The sequence below is a fragment of the Ciona robusta genome, chromosome 9 (genome assembly GCF_009617815.1).
Source record: "Ciona robusta chromosome 9, ASM961781v2".
NCBI classification, from domain to species: Eukaryota; Metazoa; Chordata; class Ascidiacea; order Phlebobranchia; family Cionidae; genus Ciona; species Ciona robusta.
The window spans coordinates 1595215-1616924 of NC_143243.1; the positions used below are offsets into that span (position 1 = coordinate 1595215).

The window sequence follows — 21710 nt, forward strand, 5'->3', positions numbered from 1 at the left end:
TAAAGTCACAGCAGTTCAGTAATTTAAGCATTTGTTGGCTAAGTTTATTGCTCATTATTTCATTAAAATACACTTTGTGGAAATATATTTGTCTCCTCAACATAAAATCATATCTACAGTGTGGATTTGCTTATGCCCGCTTTTGCTTGGTAGAAAATAAATCACGAGATCCACAGCTTTGTTTGTACCGAACGAATGAAAATTCAGTGATAAGTAGTGAAAAACAGCACTAACAAAGTGTAAGGGAACCGCATATCCCGCTGTACTAGTAAGTTTTGGACAGCTGCGTGAAATAAAGCGCGAGCCGAGGTGTGGTACTGTAGGTACAACAGCTAATATATAATATCCGTTAAAAAAATAAAGCACAGTGTCTAAATAAATCGGTCGGCGCCAACACCAGAGAGTCAAGGAACAAACTTATATGGATAGTAACCGTCGTAGGTACCCGAGCCCGTGTTGTTGGGCCATTGTTTATTACACGCGTCCTCGCAAATGTGCAAAGAAAAGATCAAATTCCTTGCTCTATGCTACGTGGTCGGCGCCTTAGAGGTTTTTGAAACTGTCCTCGGAGGCGTGGGTGCGCTCACATCGTTTTCAGGTTTCTGTGGCGACACCTCGTGACCGTTTATCGAATTGGTTTGGCTTGAATCTTCAGGTTGAAGCGGAAAAAATGTAAAAGCCTTCTCCCCAAACCATTCATTTGCCTGCTCTATTTAAATAATAAATATAAGACAACAGCTTATACGGTGTTAACAAGAAATAAAACTGCAACGATCAAACTTTTCCAATAACTCTATAAACTCACATTTACAGTTTAAATTAAGCAGCCAATACGAAAATCAATACAAAATATTCTGCAACAAACCTATTTCGTCTCGTTTCTGCCAATGTGTTCGGTTCGTTTCAATATTGGAATAAAATTCTGTCTCGAACTTCGCCAGCGATTCAAGAATAGACTTTTGGTTTGTTAGAGCGGTACTGAAATAGAACAATAACATTTATCTCTTGGGGTACGATAGAAAAGAACTGAGATGGTAAGTTTAAATTATCAAATTTACAGAGCATCATATAACCACTGCGGTTAAAAGAAAACACGCAACATAGCAAAAAGTAGAAGTTATATACAAATATACATCCACTGCCAGCAGGAACATTATGGACAACTTACCAGTATGAACTGACGTCACTAAATCTGCGTTTTAATACGTCATCTGCGCATGGGGTCTCCAATGACGTCACGTCGGCTTTGCTGGCGCGTCTTATAGATAGAATGGCGTCACGCACAACCGGGCCATTGACATTGCGAAATATGTCATAAAGGACGTCGAAAGTTGGTTTTATGACGTAATCTATAAAACCTGGTAGCAGATAAAAGTATTATGACTTGGGAAGCATTGTGACATTTATAGTGCAGCATTGTTACGATGGCTGTTTCAATATTTAATCTCCGAACTATCATGTGTTGTAAAACGGAGATCATTTTACAACATAGGTCAAATTACGGGCAATTGAATTGTTATAAACTGCAAGCAAATAAAACGCATTTGGTATGACTTGTGAATTGAGCAGGTTTGGGTAGAATGGTTTATATTCTATATTTTATCGTCTCATTCGCTATTAAACAAATAATATTTAGTAATTACAGAATTATATAACCATATATTCTTACAAATCCAAAATAACGTTAATTAAAAAATAAACAAGATGTTCGGGGTTTGGGTTCTATACCCATATTCATCTTACCTCACAGTACCAAACATACAAAGGTAGTTTTGTGCAAAAATATTGGCAGTAGTTTACCTATCTGTGATTGTGCGACCATAGTAGTGTGTCGGTCGCATAACGGTGAAAGAGGAAGACCCAAGCCACGTTCCTGGTCGCCCTGCTCAAAAAACTCGACCACCAATCTCTCCGTCCATCTGGGGTGCATTAAGATGTATTATAATGTATCATATAGAAACATTAAAGATGAATCGGGTGAGATAGGGCATGGCTTTCATTATATTTTATTGTCCCATTTGGTAGTAAACAGATATTGAGAGAATTATATAACTGTATTTTTGCAACTCAGCTTGTAGTCGTTAATATAGTGGGTTAAGGTGATGAACATCCCATGTGGTAGTAAAAGGAGAATGTTGGTAATTGTTACAATGCGATTACGAAATATAGTCACAAGGTTATCACGTTTTGCCCTTGTGAACGTATGGGTTTAAATAAAAGGAAAAATCCCTAAAACAGGTCGTGTAGTGTTTAGTGTTTGTCCCAGACTTGACGTGGTCATCACTGTGGCGCTAAAGAGACAATTTTGCTGAATTCCTATCCAGACTTGACTCGTGGGATTATAGTGGCATGAGAATGCTGGAGCGAATACTTTGCGGTAATGAAACCGTCGCCCATCATACGACTTCTTATATGTCTTAATTCGCTTCTTTCCGCATCTCCGCACGAGTAACGCGGAAAATCGAAATCCACGGATCGATTCAGCTCGATGTGCATGTCAAACACGAATATCGCATTACCTGCAGTGTAGGTTCCAAGGTTTGGATGGATGGTTGATGTCAGCCGAGTGGATCATCAGACACATTGCTCGCGATTTCTCTAAGCTGGCAACATAATGGGCCATGAACAAACAATACGTGGCAAATGGTTCATCAAAATTTGCATTTACACTACTGCAAGTCGAGCAACAGCATGCACTTGTAGACTTTACAACCATACATACTCTTTAAAACAGTGTGTTTTCATAGCGTATTATACTCAGTATTAATTTAGACTAGAATTTGACCATCGGGGGTTTTCTTATCAGCAACACACTTGTACCACTACAAATACTGACTTGTAACATACAGAGTTTTTACATTAGTATACCTGTTGAAACTACTTTACAACAAATACTCACTTTTCAGGGTGCTGGAGGTTACTTTGTAAGCGTTTAAGTTGACCGAAATGTTGGCTCATGTCTGTAGCAAGCACCATGTCTATCATTAGTGTACGAGCCTCTCTGTGAAAAAAAGGTTCAGATCCTTGTAATTATAAAATCAAAAAAGCTGACTTGGAAATTAGTCCTTATTAGGATTACCACACGTGAAACTTTTGCATTGTTACGGGATTGAAAATGATAACTTTGGTATGTATTTCGTAAAGGGACCTCATGATACTAAATGCAAACTTTTTGCAAATACAGATGCGTTGTATAAAAACAGTACAGTAGGCCTACACAGTTCAGGCATTAAGTTATAATACAAAGTTAGTTTTATAGCCATTTCGGAAACATAAAATATAATTCCAGTCGTTATTTTTTTACAATCCAGCATCGCTGTTAAAGTGAAGCAGGCAGTCGTATAACTTTCATCTTTGCACCTTTCCAAATAACCAATAAAAGTGAAACCGCAAATAAAACAGCTGTTGCATTAAAGGCATTGTATTGATCTGCACTATGCGTCACTTGGAATGTTTTTAATATGAAAAGAAGCCAATTACCGTTCGCTTTCATGTCGGTTTAATCGTGAATTTAAAATCAGTTCATTTCAGTTCAGCGCCCGTTCTTCCCAACAAAATCTCATCAATACCATTGATTGCATTTTTTATCGGCTTGACTTGATTAACTTCATGTATGGTTCATATACTACCTTCGCCCTGGTATCGAATAGCGGTGTATGATGTATATAAAAGCGAGCAGACTGAGGCACTGCGTGTGTGGCCGTCACCGCTACCGAAATAAAGTGTGATGAATTGAAGAGACTGCGTTTGAGGCGAGATAATAAATCCACTTGTAATTTGAGCGGCTGCTGAAGACTTCGACCGTATCGCAGCATTCTATTCATCATTCTTGTCATGTCAGCAATGATAGGCGTGGAAAAACACAGAGCTCTTTGAGTAGGATGTATTTCCCGTTGTATTATCTCGTGCATTGCGATGTTATCAGCATTCATTGTATGCAAAGAGATATGCCTTCACTAATAGGATATTCTCCGTTCCAACAACATTGTTGTTGAGTATAATCGCTAGACCCCGCTTCGTAGAATCTGTGACCGCGCACCAGCAGCTTGCTATCAAACACGAGCGTAACAACAACAAAAACCACAACGAGAGATTTTGACGTCATAAAAAACCGCGAGAAACCGCTTTGCTAAAGTTCGCTGGAGAACTCTGGTAGGAATGTTGATGGAAATTGTGGGTCAGGGCAAGGAATGTGCTCAGTACGTGGCTTGAGTGCATTGGGACAGCTTATCCACCGACTACTGGAGAGACGGTAACGAAAGTTCGACAAAAGTCGTCGCGTGAAGGTCTATTCGGTACACTGTGGTGGCTTAAGCAAATTGCAGAAGAATCCAGAAGCCACCTCGACCGGTAGGACTCGTTTACCGTAAACAAAACGACAACGAACACTCGTTAGCCTCTAATTTGTACAGTAGAGATCGCTGTAAAGATTACAACATGCGATCCACCGAACATGATAAAGACAAAGCAGAGACAAACTATGTTGTGAACTTTGTAGCCACGATAAACCATCGTTAATATTACATCCCAATGTTAGCAATAAGTTGAAGCGACTACTTTATTGCTGGTAATTTAAAGATTAATCAACGATGTGTTTTAGATAAGGGATATCCGTTGTGGTTATATTAAAATTGCTATTCTACACGATGGGTGAGGTCCTACGGCAATGTATGTCAGATGTCCTGAGATTTAGGCCAGAGTTGGTCTATTAATCTATCACGACCTATATACCTGAACGCGTGTATTTGTAAACATTGGACTGGGAGCATTTTGCTGAAGATTTCGGAAAATTAACAGAAAAACTTTAAACAACTGGCTTCCCGTTTTATATTTTCAACTAAGAAAATCGCACGCATAGGTTGTTTATGTTTGCTGTACCGTTTAATTTGCTTTATTAGTTTAGTGTATATATATGCAGTCTACTTACTGGTAGTCGTCCTTAGAAAAGTTTGCGAGTATGTCACAATCTTCCTCGTTAAGAAGACGGAACGCACTACTGATGTGATGATTCTCCAACACTGACTTGTCATTATACATTTGAGCTAGAGGGGACCTGGAGATAAGCATAAACAACTTGTACTGGTACCAAATGGGAAAAGGAAATATAACAAAAATGTGTACCATCCTATCCCCTACTATAAACAACTTGTACTGGTACTAATAGAACAAGAAAATAGAATACTAAAAAAGTAAAAGTGTCCTATCTTATCCCATCCTACTATAAATAACTTGTATTGGTTGTAGTCAAAACTTAAGTTCAATTTAGGAAAGCAAAAATTCTTAATACTGTCAATACAACATGTACATGGTATCCGTAAAAACCACATAATACTTGGTAAAATCTTCAGTGGATTTTCGAAAGAAAAATGCGCCAAAACACGAATGGTGGATATGCGTTTAAGATAGGGGAGGTTTAGTATCGGTTCTTCTTAGAAACTTATTTTCGAATTTAATTCTGCCCTTCGTCAGCCCCCCGCCATACATACGCCAGCCACTGCCGTACGTCAGCAGTCTAGATATTTATTGCCTCGTAAACTATAAAATAACACGCGGTGTGGAATGTAACCAATATAGCCTGAGAAAAACGCATTTTTGATTCCACGATTTGTAATTGATTTGTAAACACAAATAAAGGTAAAATTAGGCGCGGACAAAATGTTACGGTTGGGATACTGATTTTAAAATGACATATAACAGGATCCGTATGAATCATATAAGTCGGAAATGCAGTGAACTCGTTCACATCTCACACAATGGTAAATAGATCATATATACAAAAGTCAAGTCGACATTCTATAGATCCTTCATCTTTCGGCAACCCCGAAAAACAGCTACACAACCGATATCTTACAAAAATAATCGAAAATTACCGCGACCGGTCGTAACCAAAAACAATGGAAAGTACCTCGTATTTGTGTGGAAAGTGTTGGTGGTTCCACTATGCTCCAGGTCGTGGACTATCGCGGCCATTATCATAGAGAACATCTCAACATCGGAGAGCCAATGCTAAAAATAAGAAGTCAAAGGTTAAACGTGCCGGAAAAAACACAGGATCGATGCAGATGAGTTAAAGATAAGTCGACAGCGATCAACTTTAATCCGCGCCCAGTGTGATTTTAAAGGTCTTGCTAATTGCCGGTGCGGTTACACTTCCTAAAATGCGGCGTTTTTTCTGATTTGACCGAATTCGAACCCGAGTGAATCTGTAAACATCGACCTGATACCGGTTTTTCCGTTTCCGCATTTCTCTTATCAATCTACTTATGGCATTATCTAAAATTGATATTTTGGGGCCTGGTATTTCACACACCTGTTGCCGGTGTATTTTAGTGTGTGTGACATATTCGTGATAGAATGTCCGGCAGTTAGCTGTGGTATTTCACGAACGTAACCTCGCCTGCATCAAGATCACGCCACATAGCACGAGGGTGAAAAGTGCGTCTGAACATTCGAACAAAATTTACAAAATTCCTTCAGCCGGTGTTGGCATCAAGCCACCGACACGGGAGATCTGTACATCAAGACTTAAGGGTCGCATTGCTTGCCACGGTAAATTTGGTGGCAAACGCTGGTCACGTTTCAGAGATAATCCGGTTTAAATAACTCGGACCGAGATTTTGCCGAGATTACAACGGCCGAAGTCGTGTTGTCGCATCCCTGCTGATATGATACCATTTATATTACGGTGCTGCTTTTCGAAACCTAATGACGTAGCATGGCACACTTGGTAGGCAGATATGAATATTTTTTTGCGGTTTTTAACTTTTTACCTTAGACGTAACATAAACAAGCAAGTCGCAAAATTGTTAAGCTCTTCTTTGTGCGACTGTCATTAAAATATAAAACAAATTGTTGGTGTCCTGTAGAATCTCCAAAAAACTGTTAAAAATAGTTACTTTTTATATGAATTGTGGACAATTGGTTTAGCAACGCTGGTTTAAATAGTGAACCTTAAAGCCCATATGGCACCCGTTACATAAAGGCTTTATATTACCGATTTTAAACATACGTTCTCTTTATAAATATGCAATAAAAGAAATAATTCTGATCCAGAAGTTATATAACCCTGCAGCCAAATACGCAGCGATCGACAGTTTCATTCATAAATTCAAACCTCAGCCGCACGCCCTTCAATCAAAACCAATCTTCGATGGGTAAGTTTTAGCGAGTCTCAATAATTTATGAAACTTCGCGCGTTGGTTGACATGACGTCACCGTTTCGACGGCTTTTCTGACGTCACAAACACATTTTCGCTCGTCACCACACGGTCGGCGTCACGGGCGAGGTTTACAAGCCATAACAAACCACATTGTGACGTAATAGGGAGGTGGGTGAGGTCTGTTTACTGTCGTTTAGAAACGCCTTACTATCGGAGTGGCATCCGGCCCATCTTACGTGACAGAAAATGAAGCTTTATGTGAAGCGACCTGCAATGGGTTGCAACTTTGCAAGTTGCGCAAGATAACATACGGTGTTTGCGTTACGCACTCGACCAAGCATGTTTCGTGCGTCATTGCTGACGTACCGCAGAATGGCAACAGTTATCACTGCGAGATAAACTGGGTCAGCAGAGACAGCAATTTTAAACGGCGCTCGTCATCTGCCATTCCTACGCTTGACACTTCTAACCACACCGTATCACATGCCTAATGCCGATTAATACGGAGAGTTACATGAAGGTATTCTGACACCTCGTATTATTGCATTACGACCTTGAGATAAACACTGCGTTTAATAACGAGTCTTACATAATACCCGGCAGTTGTGGTCCCTGGTAAGCACAATGCTATTACTTCACCATTGTAAACTTTCGAAAGTATGCGTTGAACATCGTTCGCACGCACGCACGCACGTGTGAAAGCAATTAGTATTAAAGGTTACCACAAGGCCAAATGCGCGACCGACAAGCATCGATCTTACGTACGCACGTAATTGGACGTAGGAAGTTATACAAATGTATGTAGGTTTATTTTGGAACGGTACGTGCGTAGTTACCTGTAAAGAAAATTCCACCTGCGATTTGTATTTATAACATAGCTTATATAATACTGTGGAGGAAAATGGGGCACCTTTAGCACATAATATCAAAATATCCTAACCGTGTTTTAAACAGTTAACAACAGTTTATGGGAGTCGTAAGGATACGGTATTATAATTTTTTGATTTTTCTTTGTATACTACCAAAGGGGACGAGAAAATAGAATGAAAAGATGTCCTATCTTCCCCACCCTACTGTTTAAACTTATTACTTACCACAAAACCTGAGTTGACCAAAAGGCAATTAAGAGATTGTGCAACATCAGCCGCATGAATAGGGTTGTGGTATCTATTGTTGTGCTTTCTGTAGCCACGCTGAAGTTTGGTACAATATGCGAACAACGATTTCAGAGGTATCTGAATGACATGGCAGTGTAGAAAAAGAAATGAACAAAAAACAATAGGATAACGAAATATGTTTTTTGATAAAATCTTTTACAGAAATGGAGAATTATTTGTTGATTTGCACTGTTGAGCTTATAAAGAGATGAACATACTTTTAATGGTTTACAAAATTATACTTAAACACTGAACCTATAGCCTACTGTATGGGAAACGATGCTAAATAAAATGAAAGTTGTCTCACCTTGAATTTTCGTATAAGGTCGTATTTATTAAGGAGCTCATAAAATACGAATTTAAGTGAATTGCCTTCACTGATGCGTTCCAGTTCAAACACATTGTATGACCAACTGTCGATGTTCTGTATGGAATAAGTTACTTTACTGTATGTTTTAAACATGGGCTTTTAAAGTTAAACTTTTAACCATGCGGTGTATAGTATAATTGTATTAATATTTTGATGCACACATATTAGGGCACTCACTGTGTGTATACTGAAGTGCCTAAGTATGTTTACAAAACTGCTTAAAGTGTGTATCGGGTTACACAGCGCAATTTAAAGGTACAGTTGTCTCGTTGAACGCAAAAGTTAGATGTTGCGAAACTCGGGGGCATATGCTGTATATAGTACAGTGGGTGAAGATGGGACACCTTTTCATTCTATGTTCTCGTCCCATTTGGTAGTAACCAAAGAACATTCAAAGACTTATGAAACCGTATTTTTAAGACTCTTATATTATGTGCTAAAGGTGTCTCGTCTCTCCCACCAACTATATGATTAAAAACACCTATGTTGTAACCCGAAGTTACCTCGCAAAGAGCGGATAAATAAATGCCATTCATTGATTGCGGTAGCCGCCCACGAAAGTTCTGCTACTTTAGTAGAGCCATATTTGCAGAGCGAAAAATTGTTCCTCTCGGGAGTTCTCAAGCGTGAGAGTTAGATTTATGGCCCTCGTGTGTTTTGACGAGCCATTTACCAACAGCATTGCTGGAATAGCTTGGTTGTTTTCCACAGTTGAATTTCAATCAGAATTCACCGGAATAGCATTCCGGAAGTTAGGAGTTACTTTAAACCCAGATTGAACGAATTTAAATGCTTTTAACTAAATAAACTTAGACTTCGAAAAGCTTTGGTCTTAAAACCCAGCCGTATAATACATTGTGATTGGTCCTAATGTGGGGAATTTTAAATATTTAAATGTCCCGCATTATAACCAGTCACTAAATACATATGTACTGAAATAGTTTTAAATACCAGTACGCCGATGGGAACAAGTTTGTTCAAACGAACTCGATTCAACCCTGTATTCGTTAATTTATTATCCTAAGTTCGGCGGTTTGAGCCAGAAATAGCTTTGCGAATGCAATTATAATTTTTCAGTATACGAAATAAAAATCGATTAAAATTTTCGCGTTTGGAAACTATTAAATAAACATTATTTCCCAACAACGACGAAGGAAGTACTTATCATTCTCATTTATAAGTTTACGATAAATATAATTTTAATCGAATGAAATTTAATTCTTTCCATAACGTGATCCTATATTTCATTTTACTTGAACGCAAAACACACAGTGCATGTATAGTTCATGCAATACGTTTAACTTTTAGGCTATATCAAGTGACGAATCGGCATTTGAAAATAGAAAAACATGTTCTCCAAATAAGTTTATATGAAGTATTATGGGGGAAGAGGGGACAATCGGGACATGTTTATTACATAATATCAAAATATCCTGATCGTGTTTTGAACAATTAACAAAGGTCTATGGGATTCGTAAGAGTACGGTTTTATAATTTTTTTAATGTTCTTTGTTTAATACCAAATTGAAAAAGAAATGAACTGAAAAGATGTCCCACCCTACAATGTGTTTGTTATTCTTTACCAATGAGGTCCTATACGACGAGTTATATGCCAGGGAGATTTGGATTTCTTTTTTAGGCCATCACTTTAGAGTTTCGTATTAGCTAACTTAACAGTTTCTCTTGTATTATGATGGTAACACCCATACATTGTGTGTTCGGTTACATTCAAAACTACTAGTTGTGAACCATTTCGGACTACGAGCATTAATTAAAATAAACGTTCCAACATTTGGGTTTTTAAAAAGTTTTTGAGTGTTTTCCACGTAGGACCTATGGTAAGCCACACTGCGGGACCTTACACCTTACCCATAAGGAATCTGAAGCTTTTCGAGTATTGTCTCACCTTGAAATGCAGTTGTACTTCAGGGGGTAGGTTTTGAACACCGACCGAAGTTTTGCGGAACATTCGGTCCACGAACATTCCAGCTTGCACAGCATGGACGACACTTCGTAGAGATCGCTTGTTTTCGGACTCCTTGCGGTTCCTTGTGTCTGTATAACTCACTCTGTTTATTTTGCGATTTAAGAAGTGTAGAAATTCATAGTTTATTGAGCTCTGCTGGGAGCAAAATCCAGACATTTATATGTAATGACGCTTTTAGAAAATATCAGAAAAATGTGTTAAGACTCTTTAAAAATAGGTGATTTTTTTAAATTGATGGAATAATATAGTACAAATATACATATATTATCTTACTTTTTTACTATATCAGCAAGTTATGCTATACCCCATTCACATCGGGCGTATTTTTTCAATTAGAAGCTTTTTTATTTGCACAACAAGTTGTTAAAACAAATATTTGCCACTATGAGTCACGACCTACTTTAGAGATATCTCTAGCGTGTTGGTTTGGTTTAACATACAAGCTTTTTACCATTTCCATATGCATTTAATCACAGCGTATTTTAACAACTGTTGAGTTGTTTCTTCATGCTGATTTATTGAATATAGTAGGGTGGGAGGAGATGAGACACTTTTTCATTCTATTTTCTCGTTCAATTTGGTGATAAACAAAAAAACGCTCAGCGAATTATAAAATCGTATTCTCACGACTCCAACAGACCGTTGTTAATTGTTTAAAACTCGATCAGGATATTTAGATATTATGTGCTAAAGGTGACCCATCTTTCCCATCCTACTCTATAATTCTTTACCGCATTTAAAGGCCTATATACAATCATGTTATGTCATATTATAGACTTTTCACCTGGTCGACGACTGGTGAAAGTTTGAACCAACCATCGTTTAATCTCGGGTGGAACGGGCCCTTCACCTGACAAGGTCGCTGGTACTTCATCATCGGAGATGTCTGCTATTCTGTAAACGTAATTAAATTCTTTGAATAAAATAACTTGAACTTTTCACAATAGTGGTATTTATATTTTAGTTGTATGTTGGTATCATTGTAAAGAAAATGTGTGTATTGACATATTTAATATATAATAGGTTGGGTTAAGATGGTCACGCCTTTGTGTGACATTCATTTAAAATATATAATAACGAGGAGCAGATTAATGTAAGATACAAGAAACACCCGGCAACGGTTAAACGACGTTTTAAAACAAATCGTAACCGCTTATTGAAGTCACAGGCACATGTCACAGTGGGACACCACGAGTTAAAATTCCAGCTGTCCTAGCAAAATAGCAAAACAAACCAGTACTAGATACAAACGACCAGCAGTATTATGTGTGTACGTACGGACACGAGAGTTAGACAGGACTAGGAGTCCGAAAAGCTGTAAAATTTCAGCGAACTTTAACGTGAGACTAGTTCATTAGAAACTTCATATTACACGCGCACATACCAGCTGTAGCGACCACACGGTCGGTAGAACTAAAAATAGAACATGGCTGTAGCACCAGCAACACTCCTCCATGTTTCAATGCAATAAAAACACTAATATAGTACAGTGAGGTAAAATAGGACATATTTTCCCCCCTTTTCTCTTTCATTCCTTGTAATTAAATATTATTTACAGAATTATGTAATCGTACTATTCGTATAGCGCCATAACTTAAAATGAGCGTTGTTAGTTGTTAAAAACAAAATCAGGAAATATGGGATAAAGGTGCAAACGGTACCCCATCTTACCCCACAGTACTATATTTCGACGTGTGTGTTTTTACGCGAAACCTTTGAACTGGTAGCGATTCAAAACAAATCTATGTTATGCTTACCTGTTTACATAACGCGACTCCATGACGGCGATTGCGTATTCAATATTCTGTCGAATGTGTTCTGATGAAACCGAGTTGGACTCATCGTTAAAGGAATGAAGGAGTGCCCGTAACCTGGGAATAACAAAGTCTAGTCAGTAAGGGTAGGATAAACAAGCCCCATGTTGAGCAAATATGATTATTTCTATATCCACACAATGCTGAGGTTGAGAATAGTAAAGTTAAATGGCCATTATTGCTACACATGGAGTGGCAACATGCGGTGAAGCAACATGGCGGAAAACGATTAAAAATCAACACAATATAAGTATTTTCCTAAACCCGGCGCCGGAGTAGTTTGCCGCACAATGTAAGAGGTCGTGACACAAAACTTGTTTACGACCCAGTGGTGTATAAGTCCTGTATGCGATCAAATTATGATAATTTATCACCTTTGGATTACATATAGCGTGCCGGGCGTTTACGATCTCTCCAAAATAAAGCGAAAACCTCAAACAACTATTTGAATCTTCAACCTTCGCATAACGTTGTTGATTGAACATCGATTTCAGTATTGATTATATGTCTATGTTAGTCCTACACACTGTGCGCTACACGAGAACTAAATAAACAGTTTCTGCAACATGATAGCTTGTATGAAAGGCAGGCCACTGCGTCATACATTATGGAACAGACGTAGCGATAACAGGCGCGTGAAGCAAACAAAATAAAACAACCCATTATACCTATATCCGGCATGCAAACTATAGCTTTTATAAATAAACATCTCTATAGTTCTAACAATGTGGAAATAATCCGCGAACCGTACACACTTTCAGTATCTGTAAAACCCGAGTATGTAATAAGTTGTATTACCTCTGAGTTAAAAAAACAGGATGTTTGGATAAAAATATCACTCGTCCATAGTCAAATAAACGAATACGTGTATCCTATATATACAGACTTTTTATTCAATAGACCAGCGCTCTTCAACCGGTGTTCACGGTGCACCCTAGGGTGCACCAAAATAAGCCTGGGGTGCACCAGTGCAAAAGGGTATACAAGGGTGCATCACAAACTTTAAAAATGTTTAGCAATAATATTCAGTTTTGAACATTTTTAACAAATTTAGCCATTTTCCTACAGTTTTTTATGAATTCTATATCTTGCATCACTGGAAATTGCGAAACTAGTCTTCTCTTTAACCGCAAACCATCTGTTCCTAATGATTTTGATTGGCGGTGCTTTTCGACTTAACAGGAACTTATTCTCGTACGCATTTCTCCTTGATGACGTCATTAGTTTTACTTTACAGCAATCAGGGGTGCATGAGTTCGTCGCAACAATTTAGGGGTTCACCAACCCAAAAAAGGTTGAAGAGCACTGCAATAGACGACACAAACGTTCGCGATTCCTTATCAAGCATCGATTCGTCCGTAAGCTTATGGGTTGTCGACACAGCCGACAGATACCAGGAATGCCGCAACGTAAACAAGTCTGCGTGTGTCCCTAGCGCGTAATGAGGACGGCGCTAATGCGATTATTCCGCCGCTATAAGAGTTCAAGTCACTGGCATGCACAAATATAGCATGGCGTCTTATATTGGTCCAACCGCTTCGAGCAGTTGCGAAGTGGTAACTCTATATGAATGAAATGGATATGTCTGATGTAACGTTTATGACGATATACTTAAACACAACTTAAACCCTTCGTACCTTAGTGAGGCTTGGTTTAATCCTTCGTTAGATGTTGGGTCAGCCAAGTCACAGTCGTGACATCTTGTTAGGTCGACATTCCTTGAGTTTTTGTCCCTTTCCTCCAACCACAAGGCCCGTAGTGGGTCCTGTTCCGTAAAACTGGTCCCAGAAAGTGTGGACAAACCCACTTCGAACCCACTCCTCTCGGCAACGCCGTCATAGTTTTGCCGAGACGACTCCTGTCCCTGCCGGGACGGAGGCTTTGACCGTCGATGTAAAGCGGCTCCCAGCTTGACTGCTTCAGTGGGCTCACTCCTCTTGGTAGGTACGACGCCTTTTTTCGCCTTAGTACCGCCGGGAACTTCTGCGCAAAGAGCTGTACGTTAAGACTTAGTTTACATACACGTTTGAACCGAAGTAAAACCCCAATACGCTATAATGGGACTTTGGTATGCCGCGAAACAAACACATATTAACACCAGCTTTTGAAAAGGTTACGTCACGTAACTGGTAAGGTTGTAAAAACTGCGTATTTATAAATTTGGTATGCGGCAAACGGAACTAAAAAATCCAAGTGTGCCGTGAGTCGAAACCGTTTGAGAACTGAGCTATAACACGTATGTTTACAAAAAGCGCCAATGATAGTTATCTAAGCTAAACTTAACTACAGCCAAAGAACACTGAACAAATTCAAAACCATTGTAGGATAATCTAAAACAATTTATAATCGTCGCTAAACAAATATTGAGCCTCGTACAACGGCACAGAAAACTATACTAGTATGTAGACATATATAGCAATATGGGAAATATCCTCTTCACAAAACAGATTGATCTTTACTGTGTCCACTACAGCGCTACATTTTGAGTACTAACTCCTGGGTCGATAAACTGACTGCATTGTAAACATAACCATATGACTTGCTCGGACGCTTAGACCACGGTGAACGGATTGCTTATTGCACTAAGCCAGCAACTAAGAAACCATAATACCAGCAATACGACTAAGAGCTTTACTTCACTAAGCATATGCCAGTCCAAATCCCTAAGCGTCGGTTTGCTTTTGGCCAAGAGCTTACTGTGCTATTTTATTTCCTCTTGCAAGACCAAGTGCCGCATATACTAGTCTTTTAAAATGAAGTAAACATTTATATAGGCTAAGCAATGCATTCCCTGCAACCGCTTCTTATCTAACTTGGTTGTGATCGATTGAAGCATTGCGGGTGATGGAGCGGCGGGATGCGGGGGGTAGAGAAGTGCAAGGAACGCGTAAGAATCGCCATGCATTATTTAAACACAAGTTGGTACACTCAACATAATGGTCTTTATTTACTCTTTGATAATTGTCGGATCGATGCAGGGTAAACGAGGCGTTTTGAATTTGCATTTAATGGCGTCTTCCGCGTGATTGAACTGCACATTTTACCTAACATATATAGGGTAAGCGCCATTATGGATTGTGAGCTTAGTTAGATTGAAGGCGAGAGTGTAAGATCAAAACATAAGCTAAGAGTAACGGATTAACCTTGGGCTTAGCGAGTCGTGGGATAAAAATAAGCGCCTTCTACAACAGGAATACACACATGGGCACGGCATATACATTTAGCTGCACATAGCTACCAAGTAAGCAACAGCGGTCTCTATATGTACATCGGCGGTAAGTATTCTAAATGAATAAGGTGTTTAATTACGTAGAATCGATGATCTGTTCTCGCAAATCGACAAACAGAAAGCAGAATGACGATAAATAAAGCTTTCATTTAACTTTAGTACTAAAAACAACAGCACCCTACTTTGTCGACCAACTTAAGAATTACTGAACCTTCCTTTTTTATTATTTATTCATTTCACTCAAATTCTTACACGCATGAACTAAGTTCTATTTTTACTACCAAACGGACAATTGCAAAGTCGTTTATAATCTATATAGGTTTAATACCACTGATCAAAATACACAGTCACAGACATGTATATAGGTTACATATATTGAACCTGGTGCATCGTACCTATTGTATTTAGACACAATCGTTAACTCAAAACCGCATTACTAAGTGCATCCATCAAGCTTCCACAAGCGATTGAATTTAAAGATTACAATTTTAATCTAATGAGCCTACCCTGCGATTTTAATTGCTCCGTATTGGACAATGTCATCACAGCACGATCGAACACAGATCAATGAGATATTTCCAAACAAGCGACCGAAGTACGTCGACACTAGATATACGACTGATATAGTTACGCGCGAAATTTATGCGTTTGCGACAATTCTTTTAACGCTGCATACAAGCCATACAATATACCGCGACTTTGTGCAAAACTGTAGCAGCGACTTCAAATTTATATCGTTGATATGACAACCCGTGCTTTTTCTCTTGCTACAATCTTGTTTTCAAAATCAAAAGGAATAATCACCTTTTCTTGTGCTTCTGAGGAGTGGAACAATGACTCAATTTCAGGAAATATTGGTGAAATTCCCAAGGCAAAAATGTCTATCTTTTATACAATGAAACTTGTTATACTGGCTTTTATGCGTCACGAAAATCTAACTTACTTCTTAAGTAATAACGAGCTGCCTATCATTCTATAGACTCTTCAGTTAGCACCCACAGGGACCCCGGTTAATTTCGCCGAAGTGGACAGCCAGCACAAAGACAACGCTTGCAGCCAGCCTGTGCAGGTACCTACGTAGGTTACGCAGTATCTAATTATATAAGAGTACATGATTAAAAGTCGCTTCACGTAACACTATACACCGCTGAGGTAACACCGATGCGGGCTTCCGATCGAGCGCACTGTCGTTTTAGTTGGCACGCCAAAGTAAACTGTAAACTTTTGCACGATTCTTCTTTAAACCATTATAAGACTCACCGTCATTGGGAAACTTGTTCTTTCGCTTCTTGGTTACCAGTTTACGATGCAAAGTAACCACCCTACCTAAGTTTTGATCCATCGCTGTCGAAGATACAACATTGTTTACACTGCGTCTTTTAATCACACAATAAGTAAAAGGAAAAATTGAGCTAGACGCATCCAGAATGCACTGACTACTAAAATAACGTACGTCGACGTATAATTGATTTAACATAAGAGCTCACCGTCAGAACCATTGGCCTATTACAATAGCTTGCTGTAAAAACCTTACGATGGGTATTAAATTCAAAAAAAAAGAATGGATGGGACTCTGATCGATGCTGTTTGACGGATGATTGCCGTAAAATAAAAAATGCGGAGCGCTGGTGTTCCACAGGAGTGCGTCGGCATTCGGTGCCTGACAGACCACCTATGAATCTTTTATCGTGAAGAATGCTTGGGCAAAAGCCGATGACATGACTTGGCCTATACCAGTACAGGTTTCGCAATTAAAGTATGTGTATATGTGGGCATGTAAGACGTGGACATATGCTAATTAAGTTTAACTGATAGTTTTTAATAGGGTGGCTGATTGACTTATTACCATGTCGTTGTTGGTAACACAGGAATATAGATGGATGGCCATAGTTTACGTTTACTTTAACTAAACACTTGCTAGACTTCGAAGTCTTACTATGCCAAATATTTATAGCGAAAACAAGCGTCGAAGACACAATGAATGATTTAATTGAATACAATAACATGAACTACCGGTCGCTGAAAGCACGTTTGTTTTGTTACGTACATTACCTTATAGCTCTGAGCCAGCGACGGATGCGTGTCGCCCAGCGTGTCTACGGCTAATGAGAGCACGCCTAATTTACTGACAAAAACTGTTGATCAAGCCACGCATTAATGCAGTAATTACCTGTGTAATATATTCCTACAGTTATCAGTTATTTCTTCTAAATGGAAATAATGAACGAGAAAATATTGGTTAATTAAAAACTTGCCCGTGCGTCATATGTTATTCGTATTGAGCCGTTTGAATAAAACTCAGGCCACTCTGAACTCGGTCTATATTTCTCTGCTACGCAGGAAACAGTAAAGCTTAGTCGACTCTAGTCGTAACAAAACTTTGCTGCGTGCATCCTGTATATAACCTGACAGCCACGAAGCATAATGTTTGCCTTAACCACAACCAGCGTTTCACACAACGATGTTCAGGAAATGGTCGGGCAAACTGTCAACTTGCTTTGGCTGCCTTGACTCCATTTTATCGGCAAACGTTCACACGTCCGCGGCAAAATAATGTCCTGGTTAAAGCGATTGCGCCGGAGATCACTACACGGCTGTTGATCCAACAAAACAATAAACTGAAGGTTCAATGACACCATGCAGTATCTTCTCTCGTTATTCGACCAAAATAGCGACCACTACCAGTTTAACTGCTTTGCTATCAACTTGCTAATTTTAGTTACAGATAGGTCACTCTAGGTGATATCATTTTGCGGCCCCACCAACTTATGTATCCTGTACATAATTAAAACTGCTAGGCAACTCGCAGCTCTAACTGGCAACCTTCCCGCATCGACCGTGCACACACGACTCAAACAAGCCAAAATAAACTCGCGCGCTGACTTACACGAATTTGTGAATAGACTTGGCACAGGAAACTCGTTTCGCGTCTACACAGTAGTGATGTTGTAATCATACTACGCAACCAATCAATCACTGCATCTACACTCTGAAAACTCGTTCTGTAGAACGACGATAGCTATTCTCCTGTTGCCAACTTTGGGGGTATGTTTATCGATTGGGCAATAATAACTTGGCCATAGCTACCTCTCCGAGGGTAATTAGTGACAGTAGAACTCTAATTAACTCATTAGACAGGGACGGGCTACGTAATGACAATGTTATTGGGATGGCAAAACACACAAGGATACGTCATGTCGGTCATTCGAGACTTAATAACAATTCAAACGAAAAGTTTCAACTCATTGTCAGTTTAGTAAGAAGTAGAAGACCCGCATAAATAATAATAAATCCCCTATGATTCTATACGTCAAATAAATAATATAGCATCGTCATATAAGAAAACGCTGCACCTATTATTCATGTTACGAATATATATTACCCTGTAGTATGAATTTCCAGTTAAAACACACATTGCCGGCGAATTTTAAGGACTTCGTATTATAGTACATGTTTTGTAAAACGGTGTCTTTTTTAGGAAACATGCGTATTGGCATCCTCTTTTAAAAGACTCAAGGAAAGGGAATTATAGAAAAGATTTATTTGTTCGGTTATATTTAAACGGCGGAAACGCCCTGCCCGCGTAATCTCAAAAATCAATATATACAGAGTTTTCTCGACACGCTTTTCCTGCAGGTTACGTGAACTTGGGACGCGTGCCAATTATTAGCTAAGAGAAACACACCGGTGCTCACACACGCAACATTGTATTGCTTGGCTCTAACTCACACAATGCTAATACTGTTCACAACTTTGAAAGCTATTAATATTGACTTAACTTTACAAAAAGAAACGCTTTGTGCGTTCTATTTGTTGCTTCATTCTATTGTCCAGCGGAGAGAAAACTCTATACGCGCTCATGCGTGTTAACAGGTATTTAAAAAAAAAAGCTACCACTAAATAGGGATAGTAAAGTACAAAAGGAGTCACTCACCCATCGTTACTCTGTAGTTAACTCCGTCCACTTCAATAAGTCTGCATAGCGAGCTGGATGCTCCGTTTGTTATGTTATCGTTGCCTACTTTGTGCTCTGAAAGTTCAGAGAAGCCATTAAGGCCGTTTGTTACTGGCTCGTTGCTCCGTTGATGCTCTGGTTTGGTCGATACGGGCATGAGTACTGGAAGTTGGGACGTAATTGAATCTAATGCGTCTCGGTGGCTTGTCTGCTTCGATATATCCGGGTTCATATCGGGGAGGGCAATACGGTCCAGACGTAAAGGCGAACACCAGTCTAAAACCTCGTCCGCCAACCGGCCTTTCAATGCAGTCTTATTACCTTTAGACTGTGCTGGCCAAACTAGCTCAGGCGAAACGATAAGTGGTTTGTTTTTTCCCTGCCTAGGTGAGATAATTTTCTTGGGTTTTGATTCCTTTATGGGGCTTGAACCTTGACTCTTTTTGCTTTGAAACGGCAGTTTAGGTAATACATCGTCTACAGTTTTTCCTAATCGTAATTTTCTACGAAATCTGACATCCTGTTGCTGTGATTTTGTTTTCTGCAACGGCGGCCGGTTGCCAAGGCTTGCGGTTGACAGTCGTAACTTTGGTTTCTCTTTTCCTAAACCTTCGTGGTCGCCCCAACGTTTTTGGCGTTCTACAATTTTGCTCTCGCTATTGGCTCTGCGTAGAACAGTTAACGGTTTCGGTTCGCAGACCCTCAAAAACGCTTCTGATAAGACTGTACTTCTTTGCAGCACTTCGTTCCAGGCGCAAGTGTTTAAAATGTTCCTGGCGTTTTTATACTGGTCTGAAACTCCCACGACCCCGGACTGATCTCCGGTATTTGCAGTTCCCAACTCATGGCAATCCTTTGGGGCACATAAGGACATTGTATTATCATAGGGGCCCGTTTCATGCGTAATAATACCACAGTAGTAACAATAAAATATTTTGTCAAGAGCCCTACAATGGTGAAATGGTCTGAGCAAACATAATTAAATCCACATGAGATTGACTTGCTATAGTTCCTTGTTTACTTACTGTTGATGTATAGCGTCACTTACGTATGTATGACCTATTAGAAATCCTAAGCTGTAAATATAAATACTGACTACAAGCAAATGTTACAGTTTGTACAAACACACATACAAATGTTACTAATTAATTAGGTTTATGCCGATACTCAAGTAAACTGTTTAATTAAATTGTTACTTAATCAGAAAACAAAAATAAAACAAATCCGAATTCCAATAACCTTTTCTGCGTGAGAACATATTGCAATAACAGGTACTAAATAAAGCTTTGCTGTACTCATACAAACTGTGTAGTCATGTACACCACACACTGCTGCCTACACAACACAATAAGACTGGAATCTTTTCGAAGGCAATCAGTTCGAAATATTTAACTACAATCCTGGCTTATCTCCAGCTTTAGAAAGTCCTACAGATTTCAATTACAGATACCTGCAAAATTACATAATCTGCTAAAAGCAATTAAAAAATGGAAGGACGAGCTAAAATCATTTATTGCAAAAATAATCTGTCTCACGCAACATTGCAACAGTGACTAATGAGAGAAATAATCCCAACTGAATTTATCCTAATTTTGTTAACCTCCTTAGTTCAAATGCAATCGATTTTACAAGAGAAAGCGCATTAGAATTTCTATAGCGACTAAAGCTCAACTTATCTTCGTAAACTGAAGTCTAACATGGCTCCTGTTTGAGCAACTTAACGATGGGTTGAAGTAAAAAGCAATGAATGTTGCTCCGCTACACCGGAACATTGATTTTATTACAGCTGCCGTGACCTAGCCGCAGCAATTCCTACTCCTTTACTGGCTGTTTTTTTACAATCTGTACTGTTCACGATCAACTTTAAAGTAAACTGAAGTATTTCCTCTCCCTGTACCGAAAATAATTGACATCGAGCCCAAAATAGCGATTGTTTGTGTTGCAAAACTCTGCTGGCGAAAGGAGAATTAACCTTATGTAAGGTCTGTATAGTAAAGTAAAGTTCAAGACAACTCTGACATTAAGCCGTTTGAGCGAC

At 39.1% G+C, this 21710-nt stretch overlaps 1 protein-coding gene across 4 annotated transcripts; it reads right to left on the reverse strand.

The window, feature by feature from the left end:
• Positions 1-19: 19 nt before the first annotated feature.
• On the reverse strand, positions 20-20765 carry LOC149730666 (dual specificity calcium/calmodulin-dependent 3',5'-cyclic nucleotide phosphodiesterase 1C-like). Of its 4 annotated transcripts, none has more exons than XM_089885214.1 (16): positions 19652-20765; positions 16978-17061; positions 14126-14468; positions 12432-12545; positions 11459-11568; positions 10594-10742; positions 8625-8741; positions 8255-8395; positions 5906-6006; positions 4928-5053; positions 2900-3001; positions 2520-2603; positions 1801-1919; positions 1169-1358; positions 866-978; positions 20-709 (listed from the first exon to the last, which is right to left on the reverse strand). In XM_089885214.1, exons 1-16 carry the CDS (start codon positions 20544-20546, stop codon positions 528-530), a joined length of 2970 nt encoding a protein of 989 aa, XP_089741340.1. In that variant the 5' UTR covers positions 20547-20765; the 3' UTR covers positions 20-527. The 4 variants fall into 4 exon arrangements, with proteins under 4 accessions (XP_089741340.1, XP_089741339.1, XP_089741342.1 ...); XM_089885213.1 differs by having other exon boundaries at positions 14126-14471; positions 19652-20763; XM_089885216.1 differs by lacking the exon at positions 16978-17061 and having other exon boundaries at positions 19652-20763.
• Between the last annotated feature and the right edge of the window lie 945 nt (positions 20766-21710).

Bases quoted from the DNA above. Each gene is read 5' to 3' on its own strand.
- LOC149730666 (XM_089885213.1), bottom strand. From the start codon at position 20,546: ATGTCCTTATGTGCCCCAAAGGATTGCCATGAGTTGGGAACTGCAAAT. The intron at 3,002-4,927 runs GTAAGTAGACTG...TTTTTTTCACAG, and splicing joins TTTTCTAAGGACGACTACCA to AGAGGCTCGTACACTAATGA. The intron at 1,359-1,800 runs GTAAACTACTGC...ATCTGCTACCAG, and splicing joins GGTCGCACAATCACAGATAG to GTTTTATAGATTACGTCATA.